The sequence below is a fragment of the Vicugna pacos genome, chromosome 18, assembly GCF_048564905.1.
Source record: "Vicugna pacos chromosome 18, VicPac4, whole genome shotgun sequence".
Classification (NCBI taxonomy): Eukaryota; Metazoa; Chordata; class Mammalia; order Artiodactyla; family Camelidae; genus Vicugna; species Vicugna pacos.
In genome coordinates, this window is record NC_133004.1 from 30,108,044 (window position 1) to 30,124,963 (window position 16,920).

The 16,920-nt window shown below is 42.1% G+C and overlaps 1 protein-coding gene across 6 annotated transcripts in view; it reads left to right on the forward strand.

The window, feature by feature from the left end:
* The window catches only part of TNRC6A (trinucleotide repeat containing adaptor 6A), an 89,262-nt gene that overhangs the window by 50,831 nt on the left and 21,511 nt on the right, over window positions 1–16,920 (forward strand). For 5 of the 6 annotated variants that reach the window (XR_012061172.1, XM_072942798.1, XM_072942800.1 and 2 more), the window contains 9 exons: window positions 3,317–5,899; window positions 7,227–7,403; window positions 8,316–8,491; window positions 9,627–9,659; window positions 11,226–11,306; window positions 11,643–11,694; window positions 15,207–15,349; window positions 16,041–16,178; window positions 16,667–16,795. Coding sequence is in view for 5 of the 6 variants with exons in the window: in XM_072942798.1 (XP_072798899.1) it covers window positions 3,317–5,899; window positions 7,227–7,403; window positions 8,316–8,491; window positions 9,627–9,659; window positions 11,226–11,306; window positions 11,643–11,694; window positions 15,207–15,349; window positions 16,041–16,178; window positions 16,667–16,795 (3,512 nt within the window). In the remaining variant the exon portion in view is untranslated. The remainder of the gene's footprint in view (window positions 1–3,316; window positions 5,900–7,226; window positions 7,404–8,315; window positions 8,492–9,626; window positions 9,660–11,225; window positions 11,307–11,642; window positions 11,695–15,206; window positions 15,350–16,040; window positions 16,179–16,666; window positions 16,796–16,920) is intronic. The other variant, XM_072942799.1, reaches the window with a different exon arrangement.

The window sequence follows — 16,920 nt, forward strand, 5'->3', positions numbered from 1 at the left end:
TGACATTAAACAACTTTATTTTTCTTGTAAGTAGTTAAATCTATGTTTGCTTTGGTTTCTTTGCTTTTATGTATAAAAAATTCTCATTCACAGATAACTTCAGATTTCATCTTTTAACACTTGAATCATTTAGAATTATTTTTGATAGGTTGTCTCATTTAAAAACATCTTTTTAAAGTTTTGAATATTCCTTTTCTCTTCCTTACGTAAAATGCTAACCTTTGACATACCTCCTTCAAATTACACTTGGGGGTCTGCTTCTGGGTTACTTTTTCTGTTCGGTTGTTCTGGCAGTGCAGAGGTGTTTAACTGTTGCATGATAATAGATCTCCTCTCGTTTGTTTTACATGAATTTTTAAATCACTTTAATCAACTTACAGACTCTTGTTAGAATTTTTATAATTGGATTAAACTTAGAAGGAACATTGTTACATCTGCCTATTGAGGAACAAGTTTCTGTACTTAATCAGGTTGTCTGCTCTGGCCTGCAGTAAAATTTAATGACACATGACTTCTTAAGTATTTTTGTTAGCTTTCTTCCCTCTTCTGTTACAGTTTTTGTGGCTCTTAAAATTTAGGATCTTTTTTCATCCCATTTTCTTGTTGGTATTACCAGTGTATAGGAAAACTGTTGTTTTTTACATGTTAACCTTTTTTGTTTCTTTGCTACTCTCTTTACCTCATTTTGGGGTCCTGTTTCATCAATCAGTGCTTCTAGCACAAGGTTGGATAATAGTATTGATCACTAATATTCCCATCTTTTCCCCGTTGTTAGGGAAATGCTTCTTATGTTTCCCTGTTCAATTCCAGATCCATTCCTTTATTCTCAACTTGGGAAGTTTTGTTTAACATTTATCTTATTTTCTTACTCCTGCTCTGTGAAAGTGGTAACACACACACACACACACACACAAAACAAATAATGGCAACAAATACTTTTGCCATAGTCCATGAGGTGATGATGATGATGGCTTGGTTGTTTTAGATTTGAAGAAAAGTGAATGGATTGGAGACTTGGTGATATTTTGGATTTGCTGTGTATAGGAAGGAATCAAGGATAAATTTCAGGTTTTAGGAAACTTACTGAGATGAGGAAAACTAATAAAGAAGCAGGATTGTTCTTTTCTTTAGGGAGGAGGCACTTGTCAGGGTATAATACAGATGTTAACATTCTGTTTGAGATATCTAAGTGAAGATTAAAGTAAGCAAGTTGTTATAGGATTTCCAATTTTGTTCTTCATGAGAGAAGCATGGTGAAATGAAAAACATGTGCTTTGGAGACAGGACTGAAAAATAACAATCATTGATAACACATTAATCAGTGATAATAATGGCCCTCATTTATGAAGTACCTAATCTGGATCAGATATGGTTCACTTTTAATCATTAATAATTTAATCCTTTTCAACAACTGTGTGAGATAGGTACTGTTTCTGTTCCCACGTGACAGATGAGGAAAGTAAGGCATCGAAAGACTGAAGATTTTACCTGTGGTCACACAGCTGTAAATGGCAGAGCAGCTTTTAACCCAAGCAGTCTGGCTTCAGTTTTTGCTCTTAATCAGTCACTCCACCAAACTGCCCTTATTTGGAGCACTTATTTGAAGCCGGCACTGAGCTAAATACTTTACATATGACAGCAGGTTAACTAAACAGCCAGGTGAGGAAGTACAGACTGTTTCCATCCACATCTTGCAAGTGTGGTCATACAGCTACTACACAGAGTCCAGACTGGAATCCAAGTGTCTCAAGTTCCAGCCATGTTCTGGGCCACCTTACTTTTTTACCTAAAGATGAATTCTGCCTTTCTCACCTGATTTTTTACAAGTTAACCTTTGAGCTTTGACTTCCTCAACTGTACAGTGAAGGTAATACCTGTGCTGTAGGGTTTTTTCAAGGATTCATTGAGAATGTTGCACATAAAGCGTGTGCTCCAGGGTGCTGAATGATGTTGCTGGTAGTGCAGGGGCTGGTCTGTTGGTTTGTTTTTACCCAGCAAGACTGACTTTTTAGAATCCTTTATTTCATGAGAAAAATCCTCCTCGTGGGCACTGGGAGATGACAAACTTTACACGGCAGCTTAAAGCGGCCAAACGATTCTTAACCAGAGTGGAAGCCACAGTCACTTATGGAACTTTAAAATATATGTATTTGTTGAATTCCATGTACATTTTTGGTCTCTCTCTAGTCCTTTTCCTGCTGCTCTTCCTAGGTCATTTTGCGACTTAACTATTGTGCTTTGAGAGAAAATGATGCAAGATGAACCTGATTTCCCATGTTAGCAGTACCCTCATAGTGAGTTACGTCTTCTTTCTGGACCTACAGTGCCTTGTAGTTGGTTCGTTGCATCTGGGACGTTACTTACAACCGCTACAGACGGCTCTGATTGCTGCTGTAGAGGAGAACTACAATATAAGCGACCCTCTCAAGACAGCCTAAATGCAGACACCTTATGAGGATTTCAAAGTACCAGATCCTTAAAAAGTGTTAGAAGCCCTCGAACTGCCTGCCCTGTGTGAGGTGATAACATGTAGCAGTAATCTAAGATGATGTGATTATATGGCTGGTCATTGATGTGCTCAGTGTCATCAGTTGATTTTTAGAATCATAGTAACTGATCTTCAACATATCGACCATTTTTCTGTTCTTTTCTGATAAACATGGCTGTGAAGGTAAACTAAGACATTTTTATGAAGGCGTTTTTATTTGTATGCAGTGTTTTTCAGGATGAATATGAACACTAGCAAAATAGAGATACAATGGAAAGGGCTTTGTAATTCTTATACATTTGTTATAATACCCGAAACAGTTGTGTGAACAAGCTATTCTAAAAAAGAGTGGATAGAAAAGGATTCTTAATATATTTCTGATTCATTTCGTGAAGTTTGGCCTATTCATGTCACTTATCCTTACCCATTTACACGCCAGCCCCTTTCCCGTATCAGGCCTCCGAGCTGGGTTGCTCTGTTACCTGGTACATCACTACCACCTAGACCTTCCTGACTCCAGAATTCTTTGACTTGCTGATAAGATAACAGCTCATTCATTCAGCAAGTATTTATTGAGGGGCTGTTATGTTCCAGGAACTGCTCTAGACTCTTAGGATAATATCAGTGAACAAAGCAGCAAAATCCCTGCCTGTATGGAATTAATTATTGGACACGGAAGGTTGGGGGCTGGAATATAACCAGTGCCCTTGTGATTACACTGCCAAGTGTTGTATGTTGTTAATGTTGAGGAGCCACACACATTTATAATATATTCATCATTTCCCCCCCAAATACCTCATATATTCTTGTGCTTCTCCTTTATTCTAGATATAAACCACAATACTTCAGGATCCCATTATGAGAATTCGCAGCAGGAACCTGTGTCTTCTACGAGCGACTGTAGCACAAACTGTAAGGATGCTGCTGTAAACGACTCCCCTGAAGCAGAAGCATGGCCCTCAGTCCCTGGCAGTGATCCAGAGGTGGCTTCAGAATGCATGGATGCTGATTCTGCCTCCAGTTCTGAATCAGAGCGAAACATCACTATCATGGCTTCAGGGAGCACAGGTGGTGAAAAAGATGGCCTTCGGAACAGCACTGGACTCGGATCCCAAAACAAGTTTGTGGTTGGTAGCAGCAGCAATAACGTGGGCCATGGAAGTAGTCCTGGGCCGTGGGGTTTTTCCCATGGAGCCATAATAAGCACATGTCAGGTCTCTGTGGATGCTCCTGAAAGCAAATCAGAAAGTAGCAACGGTAGAATGAATGCTTGGGGCACTGTAAGTTCTTCATCAAATGGAGGGTTAAATCCAAGCACTTTGAATTCAGCTAGCAACCATGGTGCCTGGCCAGTATTAGAGAACAACGGACTCGCCCTGAAAGGGCCCGTAGGGAGTGGTAGTTCTGGCGTCAATGTTCAGTGCAGTCCCTTAGGCCAGATGCCTAACAATCAGAGTATTAACTCTAAAGTGGGCGGTTCTTCCTCCCACGGCACCTGGGGAAGCCTTCAGGAAACTTGTGAATCTGAAGTAAGTGGTACACAGAAGGTTTCATTCAGTGGTCAACCTCAGAATATCACCACTGAAATGACTGGACCAAATAACACTACTAACTTTATGACCTCTAGTTTACCAAACTCCGGTTCAGTGCAGAATAACGAGCTGCCTAGTAGTACAGGGGCCTGGCGTGTGAGCACAATGAACCATCCTCAGATACAGGCTCCGTCGGTTATGAACGGCACTTCCCTTTCTCACCTTAGCAACGGAGAGTCAAGAAGTGGGGGCTCTTATGGTACTACGTGGGGTGCCTATGGTTCTAATTACTCTGGAGACAAATGTGCAAGCCCGAATGGCCAAGCTAATGGTGACACTGTGAATGCAACTCTAATGCAGCCTGGCATAAATGGGCCTATGGGCACTAACTTTCAAGTTAACACAAATAAAGGAGGAGGTGTGTGGGAGTCTGGGGCAGCAAATTCCCAGAGTGCATCATGGGGAAATGGAAATGGTGCAAATTCTGGAGGAAGTCGAAGAGGATGGGGAGCTCCTGCACAAAACACTGGCACTAACATACCCAGCGTGGAATGGAACAAACTGCCTAGCAATCAGCATTCCAGTGACAGTGCAAATGGCAATGGTAAGAAGTTTACAAACGGATGGAAATCTACTGAGGAAGAGGATCAGGGTTCTGCCGCATCTCAGACAAATGAGCAAAGCAGCGTGTGGGCCAAAACAGGAGGTACAGTGGAGAGTGAAGGTAGTACAGAAAGCACTGGACGCCTTGAGGAAAAAGTAACTGGGGAAAATCAGAGTAGAGATAGAAGAAAAATTGATCAGCACACATTACTCCAAAGCATTGTAAACAGAACTGACTTGGATCCACGTGTCCTGTCCAACTCTGGTTGGGGACAGACTCCTATTAAGCAGAATACTGCCTGGGATACTGAAACATCACCTAGAGGGGAGAGAAAGACTGACAATGGGACAGAGGCCTGGGGAAGCTCTGCAACACAGACTTTTAACTCAGGGGCGTGTATAGACAAGACTAGCCCTAACAGTAACGATACCTCATCTGTATCGGGGTGGGGAGATCCCAAACCTGCTCTGAGGTGGGGAGATTCCAAAGGCTCAAACTGCCAGGGGGGATGGGAGGATGACTCTGCTGCTACAGGAATGGTCAAGAGCAATCAGTGGGGGAATTGCAAAGAAGAGAAGTCTGCATGGAATGATTCGCAAAAGAGCAAACAGGGATGGGGTGATGGACAAAAATCAAACCAAGGGTGGTCCGTTTCCGCCAGTGATAACTGGGGAGAAGCTTCAAGGAGTAACCATTGGGGTGAGGCTAATAAGAAGTCTAGCTCAGGAGGTAGTGACAGTGACAGGTCCGTTTCTGGTTGGAACGAACTTGGTAAAACGAGTTCCTTTACTTGGGGAAATAACATAAATCCAAATAATTCATCAGGATGGGATGAATCTTCTAAACCGAACCCTTCCCAGGGATGGGGAGACCCTCCAAAGTCTAGTCAGTCTCTAGGTTGGGGAGATTCGTCGAAGCCAGTCAGTTCTCCAGACTGGAACAAGCAACAAGACATGGTCGGATCTTGGGGAATCCCGCCAGCTGCAGGCAAACCTCCTGGTACAGGCTGGCTGGGAGGACCTATACCAGCCCCAGCAAAAGAAGAAGAGCCCACAGGCTGGGAGGAACCATCCCCAGAATCCATACGTCGCAAAATGGAGATTGATGATGGAACTTCAGCTTGGGGAGATCCAAGCAAATACAACTACAAAAATGTGAACATGTGGAACAAAAATGTCCCAAATGGCAGCAGCCGTTCAGACCAGCAAGCACAGGTACATCAGTTGCTACCATCTGCAAGTGCCATCTCAAACAAAGAGGCAAGCGGTGGCTCCGGTGAGTTTTTATTTTGTGGAGTCTGGTTGATTGCATTACAGAACACTTCCCAGTACTGTGAGCCTTGTTTCAGTGTACTGTTATTCTAAGATTGGTTTAACAAAGTATTTGGATGTGCACACGGAGCTGCTTTTTTACTCTAATCCAGGAGAAGTTTATTGGGAAGGTGTTTACAGTCAGGGAACAGAGCTCTGCCTTTGGCTGTCAGTATTGGTTGTGAATTCCACGTATGCCGTTCTCTATCGGGAATGCTAGAGAAGGCAGATGGAATTAAAGTGATGTCAAGTGGGGCTGCTGTGCACCTCAGTTCTTCTGAGTCAAGCCGTTGCATGTTGGTTTTATTATCTAACTAAAATATCCCCCAAATGAAACAAGTATCTAAACACAATACTCACTAAAAACCAGGTACCATGTTTGGCCTTAGAAGGCATTTATTTAAACAGGGATGAAATCCAGGTCTGTTGGGTAGAGCATGTCTGTGTTTTTGCTTAAAACATTTGTTAGTACGTTTGTAGTACATTGCAGTTTCCTCCTACAGTGAGGAGCTGATTCCTGCCCTCTGCAGATGGGCTTGGCAGTGACGTTTTCCAGTAGGTGCCATGGGGTTGCTCTGTCTCGGCTCGTGCAGGTTTTACTGACTAGCCTCATTGTATGTAGAGACAGAAGTGTTTCCATGAACTAACCTTTTAGCACCTAATTTTTTCTGAGTATTGTTTAAGAATTTAGGTTTAATTCTTAGAAGAAACAGGTATGTATCTTAAGGGGAAGGCTGTTTTGGTTGGTTCTTTTAAACAGGAGGTTGATGGCTTGCCTTGGCTTGGCTTTGGACAACCTAATACAAAACTTTTTAAGACGCATCGGCTGTCCAGCATGTATAAAAGTAGGATACCTACCTATTATTAGTCTTATAGTAAATTGTTTTTCCAGAACAGTGATGTTGGAAGGTTGTACTTATGGTAAAAATTTTATACACATACTATTTCTCAGCTTGATCACCTGCTTTATTAATTCACTAGGTTTGGCTCAGAGTGACTTGACTTCCAGGAATTAAATTCATCTTCAAAGGAGGGTGACTTGCCATGGTTAAGGGTATTCAGAAGAATCTGCTGTACACCCAGAGGCAATTATGAAAGGGGTGAAAAAACTCATATCGTTAAGTTAAATTATAGTAATGGGAAGTTATTTGTCTTTTTTATGGAAGACAGGTGCCACCCTTTGTGCCCATCACAGCATGTTTATTTAATACATAAAAGTGAAGGTCCTCCTCTTTTGTTCCCTTACTGCCCCTACCATATGCTGATGACTTCTTTCCCCACACTCTCTAAAGGCTGGGGTGAGCCCTGGGGGGAGACTTCTGCTCCAGCCACAACTGTGGATAATGGCACTTCGGCATGGGGTAAGCCCACAGACAGTGGTCCCAGCTGGGGGGAACCCATTGCTGCAGCGTCCAGCACATCCGCGTGGGGCTCCGGCTCTGTTGGTCCGCAAGCGTTAAGCAAATCTGGTAAGTTACTGATAATTCCTTGTTCCCCTTGTGTAGCGGTGATAACCTCATTGACTATAATTAAGTAATTGGATAATGTTTATGTCATTAATAATGTATCCATCTATTATGCTGGGTGATCTGACTATTTGGTTCTGTGTATTTGTTAACATTGTTTGCTCTTTTATCTTTCTGAATTTTCCTCTTATTTTTCTTTGAAGTGTGTAACTCTTAATGATTTGTATATAATACAATAATAATCACCCCATCTAAATTATATTCTACCAAATTGGATTATCTAGAGATAGCCAAGCAGTTTTCATGCTCTCCCACATGAGAGACTGAATGTAGTAGCCATGGGGACACATACCCAGACTGTCTAGTGCAGGTTCCAGACGACTCCTTGAATATTATACAGAAAATGAGCGAAGTTCAGGAAGGACCCCCAATATTCAGATGAACATTGTTACTATCCCCATAGGAATTCCAAAGGCTGAGTGTAGAGATAAGATACTTTCTACTTATGACTTGCAAAAACTTTTTGGCCATTCTCCTTGAAGGTATATATTAGAATTAATTTTAAAAAATTCCATTAACCCTCCTCTTGACCCTGTGTGTCACGATGCAGCTTGTTAAGTGATAGAACAAGAATGCCATCATTGCCCCATGTTTAGGAACCCTCTGACTTGTAAAAGCATGAGAGGTGTTTTATTGACAATTGTAATAAAATAAATTCTTGCTGAATATAACTGTAACTCAGTATGTAACATAACATTCTTGCCTTGGAAATCTGGGAAGAGAAATAAATGAGAGATTTTTAGGTTCTGCCCCCCACCTCCCACCCCTTTACTCTGCCCCCTTAATTAATGTTCATTCTCTAGAAAGAATTGTTTGATTAAAGCTTGTTTCTCTTTATCGCAAATCCACAATCAGGGCCAAAATCTATGCAAGATGGTTGGTGTGGTGATGATATGCCACTGCCTGGAAATCGCCCCACTGGCTGGGAAGAGGAAGAGGATGTAGAAATTGGAATGTGGAATAGTAATTCATCTCAAGAGCTTAACTCATCTTTAAATTGGCCACCATATACAAAGAAAATGTCATCGAAGGTAAACATTTCAAGGGCAAAGCCCTTGAAACTTTAAATTCCAAAGGTAGTTTACCCATAGAAAATGAATGTCCTGCTGCCCCTTTATGGCAATCAGTACAGTCCAGGCCGTCCCCGACTCAGGTGTAGCCTCCTGTACAGGCAGCCACCTAGGAAAAGTGGAAGGCCACAGGAGCCCCCTTTCTCCCCATTGCTGCGGCTTGGGATTTCTCTCCTCCTCCGCCTCCACCAGTGCTGCCTGGGACAGCCCCTTCCCCCAGGGTGCTGCCTGCATGACGAGGACGAAGAGAAGGGCAAATCTCCATGTTGACTCTCCATCCCACTGCCAGTTCATCTCCCATTCCACCTCCTCACCTGGAGTCCCCGACCTCCCCATTGCCCAGAGTCACCATCCTCCTTTTTCGTCCCCCATTTTTGTCCCTTCTCCACCCCAAAAGGTCCTATGACAAAAATCCCTAGGAACAAGTCGATTTTGGTTTTGCTTTTCTATGTGGACAAATCTTATCCCAAACCTGGCTGTACATCAGAATTGTATGACATTTGTTAAAAGTATAGCTTCTTGTACCCTAAGCATACTGTGGTTTTGGAAACTAGACCAAGTGTTTTGTCCTAAACAAGCTCTCCAAATGTTTCTGATGCACAGCCAGGTTTGAGAACACTGGTGTCAGATTTTCCTGGGGACCATTTTCAAAGTATGTGCCTGGTCCCCCAGGGGATTGTTAATACATCCTCCTTACCACATTTGAGAACAGTTGCTGTTTGAGGGACCTTGTAAGTTAAATATCCAGTAGCTCAGCTAGCTCACTGCCAAGTTCCCTCCCTTTTAATCCTGGGATTCTAAGTCTAGGACCTGCTGTTTTTATTTTTAAAATTTTTTCTCTTGGCTGAATTTGCCTATTGCCTCACCATATAGCTTATGAAGTGCTTTCCCATATTTTACATAAATCATTTGACCCTCATAACCTTCTGAGATAGAGAACTGATGAGGGATTTGAGCCTGCAGAAAGTGGTGACTTGCCCAAAGTTGCATAACTAGTAAGTGACAGAGCAAGGACTTAAGTTTAGGTCTTCCAATTCCAAACCCTGTGTTCTTCCCACTGGACCATGCTGTTTTGTGACTTTGTCTTTCCTTACAGGGTCTGAGTGGCAAAAAAAGGAGAAGGGAAAGGGTGTGTAGCCTTTTTACTCTTTCTCCTTTGTTTCTACTAGTAAAAAATCTTTTAGAAAGCCAACTGCAAATATTTACTTAGCCTCTGCTGTGTGCCAGGTACTGTGCTTGGTGCTGGGGGTTCAGAAACACTAGGATGTGAGCATAGCTTCAAGGAGCTCGGAGTCTAGCATGGGGTGCTGGAGTGCTCTAAGGAGGGACAGCTGGAGTTTGAAAGGTGACTGGGGGTGGGATGTGTTAAGGAAAGTGGTAGCCTGACATAACTAGAAATGCAGGATTTATGGGAAGAGGCGATGAGATCTGGCTCTGTAGTTAGATTAATAGCAGATAATGTTTTCAGTGCCATGCCAGAGAATCTGAACTTTATTTTGTATGAAATATGGAGCCAATCAGACTGAATAGAAAGCAGGGTCAGTTTGGTTGGGTTTTTGTTTTTTTTTTTTTCTTTAAAGAAAGCTAACCAATTATAATATGAAAGATAACGTACAGCAGAGGAGAGACCTAGTTAGAGATCTAAGTTAGGAAACTTCTGCATTCATTCGGCTTAGAAAGGACAGCCTGAACTGAGAAGCAAGAATGGATATGTAGTAGAAGGGACTGATTTTGAGAGACATTAGGAATAGAAGAGACAGAAGGCCTTGGCCACCAGTCAGGTGTGGGGTGGGGGTGGAAGAGGAAAACGAATCAAAGATGACTGGAGAAACCTCGGAAAGGGTTAGACGCTTGCTTCAGAGACCTGCATTTAGGGGGAAATTATGAAGCTGTGTTCTTTTCGACAGTCAGAAGGAACAGGTAGTAGCAACGGGAAAGGGAAATTAAGGCAACGAACTGAGAACAGTCCTACGATTCTCACGTTAATGGAGGCCTTGGTCTCTATGGCTTCCAGTCTCCTTGTCTTCCAGACTCCTAATCATGGACCATTTAGTCTCAACTCATGTCTCCTAAGTAGTTTCTGTACCTCCTGTACCCCAACCAGCCACAGAAAGCCAACACCAGGAGGAATCCCAGCTTTAGCTGCTGCTGGGAATATTGTGTTCTTGGCAACATAAATTGGAATTTTTAAATCTTCTTTCATATGGAAACATACAATTTTTTTTCAGTACAGTGCAAATAGCATAATTAAATTATGGGTCAAATTGGTTTCTTGGGATTAATCTGAGAGCCTAATGACTATTTTTACTTTGGTTTAGTATGAGAATTCTCCAAATCCAAATTATTATTTAATCTTTTAGAACACAGTTCATATGTAGATTGGAAACTGTCTGATGAGCAAGTTCTCCATTATTCAGTGGACGTCATCAAGGCCCATGCTTCTGTCTTTTCCTTCTGACTGCTTGCCTTTAGAGATTTTTCTGTATGTTACAGCTATACCAGAGGACTGGAGCAAAGGAAGTTGAAAATCAAATAAGTTGATTGTTAATTATTAACAACTCTGAAGAGTTGGTTGGAGTTTAAATTACTGGCTAAAAATGAGAGTTGGGAATTGTCTTGAAATTTATTAATCCATCAGTATACTCAGATAAATAGAGATGGCCATGGCATCTTTCTACTCTTTTATTTTACAAAGGGAATGATGAAAGGTGGAAACAAACAAGAAGAAGCATGGATAAATCCATTTGTTAAACAGTTTTCAAATATCAGTTTTTCGGTAAGTGTGTTTTCCTAACACCTCCTCGTGTTTTAATGTGGTCCATAAACTTACCCTAATTTCCTTTTTTTTGTTTTCTTAACAAATTACTCTTCAAGTCCTTGTGAATTGCTGATTTTAGAATAAAGTCAACCATGAAGTCTTCTTTACTTTTATAGTTTTAGCTAAAAACATCACATCTTATTTTTTTTAATTTACTATATTAGGCAGTGAAAAATGAGGTTTTATGATCCACTTGAATTTCATAAATAAGGAAATAAAGAAAAATTCTTTGCTTTTAACTTATTTTCATTGATAAACTAAGGACTGCTAACATGCTCCTTTTTCTTTCTTCAGAGAGATTCACCAGAAGAAAATGTACAGAGCAATAAGATGGACCTTTCTGGAGGTAAGAAAAAATTAAACCAGCTTGAGTTTGTCTTCATCATTGATGGAGAAACGTATCTGTGACATGATCCTACTAAGAGAGCACTGACCTACAGCAGGAGAGGGAGGCTGGGCTTCTGTTGCAGTGCTCCTGTTCTCTCCAGCAGGCGTTAGAATGTGGGGATTGTATGAGCGAGCGTGCCTTTTGAAGTGTAAAGCACTGGACACATCTAAGGCAGGGATGAAGTTAACCTGTGGTTACCTTAAGTCTTGTCCTGTCAGGAGTGAATTACCCAGGTGGGGTGACAGAGTCTTCTTAATTTAGGAAACAGTGTGTACAAGGCCCATACACGATAGAGAGATCTTAAGCCATGTTGGGGAAATGGCGGGTAGTTCTGTGAAATGGAAGAGGAAATGAAAACTGGATGTGGTGGTAGGAGTGTGGTGATGGTAAAAGCTTTACCTAGGTGAAGATGCTAGAAAACTAGCTAGGGTTCATGAGGAACTTGGGGGTTTGAACTTTATTCTGAAAGTATGAAATTAAAGAATTTTAGACAGGAGAATGGAATGATTTGGACTTATGTTTTAGAAAAAATAATCATGAATAATCACTGAAAATATCTTGAGATAGAAAACATTAGCAGCAGAAGATGACTAAAAGATAGCAAACATAGCGAAGCCAGTTAGAGATTTGTTGCAGTAGCCAGTGAGAATTTTCAAAGCTCTAAACTAAGACAGTAGATGGGGAGAATCTTAATTCAGTGGAAATACAGGCATTAGAATCAATGAAAGTCAATAACCAGTTTGAACTGATTTGTTACGGGGGATGAGGGTGAGGGTGTGATCAGAGATGATTCCAGCTTTCTTGCCTAGACAGTTCAGTAGGCGGCAGTGCTGCTGTGTTAGTCTGCGTCCATGCAGAAGGGAGCATCTCTACAGCAACTTGAGCAGGGAATGTTCAATATAAAGAGTTACTATTAGCGTAACGAGGGGTTTACTAGGGAAGAGGTAATAAGAACTCTCAAGGATATATAAATATATGAAAGCAGATATAAGAAGCTACCTCAAGACTAAATTATAAAGTTAGCTTTCAACAGTTTGTGAATAAAATGAAAATAGGAAAGAGAAGGAAGGTAACGGTTGGCCAGACAGATAATCACATTCATGTAACAAAATAAATCACATACAGAACTGCTGCCATCCTTATTGCTGTCATTGGTCACGTGCTGTCACTGGCACCTCTGTCTGCCTTCCTTCCCTCCCCGTTCCGTACTTCCCTACTGTCGGCCAGCACCTCAGCTGCTCTGGGTTCTTTTGCTGGCGGAGTGACCGAAACCTGCATTCCTGAAGGCTCTGAGCCCTCGGCCATCTTGCCCTTCTTGGCTGCGGTAGTTTTTCATTAACCTTTGCCACTGGGCACGGAGTTACTAAGACGCATCCACCTACCCCTCGGGTTGCAGGGTCTTCACTGCCTTCATTTTGTGTCAAGAAACTGGTTTCCCCTTGGTAATCAGAGTCAGTCCCTGCAGCCAGCAGGCCAGCCCCCCTTTTGCCTGCTTGTCCAGGGGAGTGAGGAGTGCAGAATGCCCTGGGGCAGTTTTCTTCCAGTTCAGGGGAACCATCGTGTCTTGTGGTGGGCGCATTTTTCTCTCTTGAGGGCTAAGATCTCTAAACCTACAGACCTGCTGGAATAGGAAGTAAGAATTCTCTAAGCAGCTCATTTATTGGGTGTAATAGTGGGAGAAACCAGTCCTACTTTCACATTTTGATTCCTAATGCATCCTGTAAGAAGCCCATTGTTTTAGGATGTTGTCTTCCAGCTACGTTGTAACTGAGTCTTCAGTAAGCAGTGGTACCTGTCAGTTTAGCTAGCTACTTTGGGGTAATGGCTGTGTGTGGTAAGACCAATTACTATACTTCTTTTGCTGTGAAGTGAGTTCCTTGATCAGACACAGTGCTGTGAGGAGTGCCATGAATAAGGCCTTCTCTGAGACCGTGGATGGCAGAAGCTTTACAGGCAGGAAAGAACATCATGTCCAAATATGTGTCTATTCCTGTGAGGTCAAAGCTCTGCCACCTCCTCCATGGCTCACTGAAGGGCAGAGAAGTCTCTGTGATGCTGTGCTGTTGGAACTGGCTAGAAATCTATCCTTCTGGGGTGCTTAGAAAAGCTGTTCATGGAGAGATGTCTCACCAGCGACACTGCTACAAAGCTGCTTGTGGGTGTGTGAGAATGCTGGGAGAAGCTGGCCTGAGTGAGGCCTACACCTGCGCTGCAGGAGTAGGGCTCAGGAGATGCTGGGAACATTGCCAAAGCCACCAGCAGCTCTTTGGCCCAGGAAGCAGGGCTTCCGCCTTCAGTGTCTTACCAGTGCCCTCTTGACAAAGCCTCAGTGCCAACTGGCAAAGGGAAAAGTTTGAAGAGTCTAGATACATTTTCACGGAGCAGTCAGAAAGGGTGAATTTGGAGCTGAGAGACAGTAAATCAGTAACTGACTATTAGCTGAGATAAGAAATATAGTAGGAGTAACAGATTTGATAGATAAGATACTGAGTTTAAAGTTGCTATGAAGGTGGAGGGTATAGCTCAATAGTAGAGAGCGTGCTTAGCATGCATGAGGTCCTGGGTTCAATCCCCAGGAGACACACACACACACACACACACACACACACACACACTCTCTCTCTCTCCCTCTCTCTCTCTCTCTCCCTCTCCCCCTCCCCCTCCCCCTCTCTCCTTCTCTACTTTGGGAGGAGGGATTGTTGCTACCTTGGTAATGAATAAATCTAAGGGAAACAGGTTTTAGAAAGATAGTTGAAAGACCTTGAACATACTGAGTATGTCCCAACATTAAAGAAACACAAAGAAGTGGGCTCAGCTGTGGAGAGAGGAGAAACCAGAAGAGGCGTATGTTAAGGATGTGAAGGCAGAGAGCGGTGTCCACTTTTAAACCATTTAAGTAGGGTGGTAGCTTGGAAGGTGGCTGTTTTGAGCAGAGTTTTGCAGGACTGGGAGTTTCCATGAGAGAAGGTCGTATTTATTGCAGAGAAGTCAAAATGCGGAGAGCAGAGCAAGCCCTGAGAGAGAGGGAGACATTTCCTGGTCTGCTAAATGGGGGTGATAATAGTAGTTCCCACGATTAAATTAGAACACGCGTTCAGAACAGTACCTGGCACATGGCAAGCATCTACTCAATGGAGGTTTCTCGTGATACTGTTTTTGTCATTTGTTACTGGAAGCTATGTTTTTATTATAAAATTGAGCAGATTAGAGAGAGAACCAAAGATGGCTTAACCTCCTCTTTACTAGTCTTTTTTTAAGTTAACTGGCTTAGTAAAATAGCAGTATCTGCTAAACCCTGTTTTTTACTTGTAAGGAATGCACGAGCTCTTAAATGCTAGTGCGTCTTCCACATGTCCCTGTCAAGGCAGAAGTCATTTCAGCTTGGAAGTATTTTGCTTTCTACCGTGAATTTATCTGAAACTCACCAAGGTGTCTTCCTACTTAATAACCTAGTCTCCTGCATTTATTAGGAATGTTACAAGACAAACGAATGGAGATAGATAAACATAGCCTGAATATTGGTGATTACAATCGAACGGTCGGGAAAGGCCCTGGTTCTCGGCCTCAGATTTCCAAAGAGTCTTCCATGGAGCGCAGTCCTTACTTTGATAAGGTAAGTTGTTTGTTTGTTTTACCTCTGTGGCTAAGAAAGCAGTACACATATTAGCATAATTGTCTCATTAATATTTAATATGTAGAGAGTGTTACTATCCAGTGCCAAATCCTGTTACTGGGTTTATAGTTCATTGTCCTTTGTTATGTCTCAATTTAGCATAGGGATTGCATTTATATTTTCCTCTTAATCCCATAAAATATATTTGGTTCTTTTTATGTACTCTAGAATTAACACTAATCTGATCTCTTCTGTTTTCTACCTGTTTCCTGTTGATGCTGGAATGTCATGTGACTTCTCTTCTGTTCCTGCAATGATTTCTCCCTTCCACTTGTTTGCTTGGCTGGTGTTGCACATCTTTCTGTCTGTCCAATCAGGATGGCATTGTAGCAGATGAATCCCAAAACATGCAGTTTATGTCCAGTCAAAGCATGAAGCTTCCCCCTTCAAATAGTGCACTACCTAACCAGGCCCTTGGCTCCATAGCAGGGCTGGGTATGCAAAACTTGAATTCTGTTAGACAGGTAAGTCCACATGTGTATTTTAGGCTCTCTGTTGAATGATTTGTATAAGTAATAAGAACTCTCTTACATATAGTTACTGTATTTAAATCAGTATTACAGTGTGGTGATGCGATGTTTGTCCCTAAAGAATCCTAGTGTTATTCGGCGGTTGTTGTTTGTTTTCTTAGAATGGCAATCCCAGTATGTTTGGTGTTGGAAACACAGCAGCACAACCCCGGGGCATGCAGCAGCCTCCAGCACAACCTCTCAGTTCATCTCAGCCTAATCTCCGTGCTCAAGTGCCTCCTCCATTACTCTCCCCTCAGGTAAGTGATCTGCCATGCCAATCTCCTTGTCTTCTATTTAGCTAGAAAAGAACCTTGAATAAATTTACATTTGGATGAGATGACGAGTTGATCATCATAGTATTTATTGGCAGCTTTGAGATGCAACTGATTCTGAATTTACTATTAATTACAAAAGGGTATGGGTAGGGTGAAGAAAAAAAGTAAAAGAGAATTTAAATCTAAGATTGACTGTTTTGCTTCATGAAACACCTTGAAGGGAGGAAGACAATAGCAAAGTAAGTTGGCTAGTTTAAGATTCATCTCTGCCGTCTTTTACTTAACCCATGAAAATATATGTGAACAGTAAATTAGTAAAGCCAAGAAAGATGATTAGAAGGAACACGACCCCTCCACCCCCATAATAGTCCACAGATTTAATTACTCTATTGATAATTTAAAAAGCACAGTGCATTTTGTTAGTTTGAATTATTTTATCAACATTATTAACTTACCATTGTGATCCTAAGGTTCCAGTTTCATTGCTGAAGTATGCACCAAACAACGGTGGCCTGAATCCGCTCTTTGGCCCTCAACAGGTAGCCATGCTGAACCAGCTATCCCAACTAAACCAGCTTTCTCAGATCTCCCAGTTACAGGTAAGAGGAATGATAGCCTTATTTAATGTGTTTGTTGCCTGTCTGCTGTGTGCTTAACACTAGACTCCGTGCAGGTGGTACTGCAGTAAACGCAGTGGGCGTAGCCGTGGCCCTAGGGGAGCTTG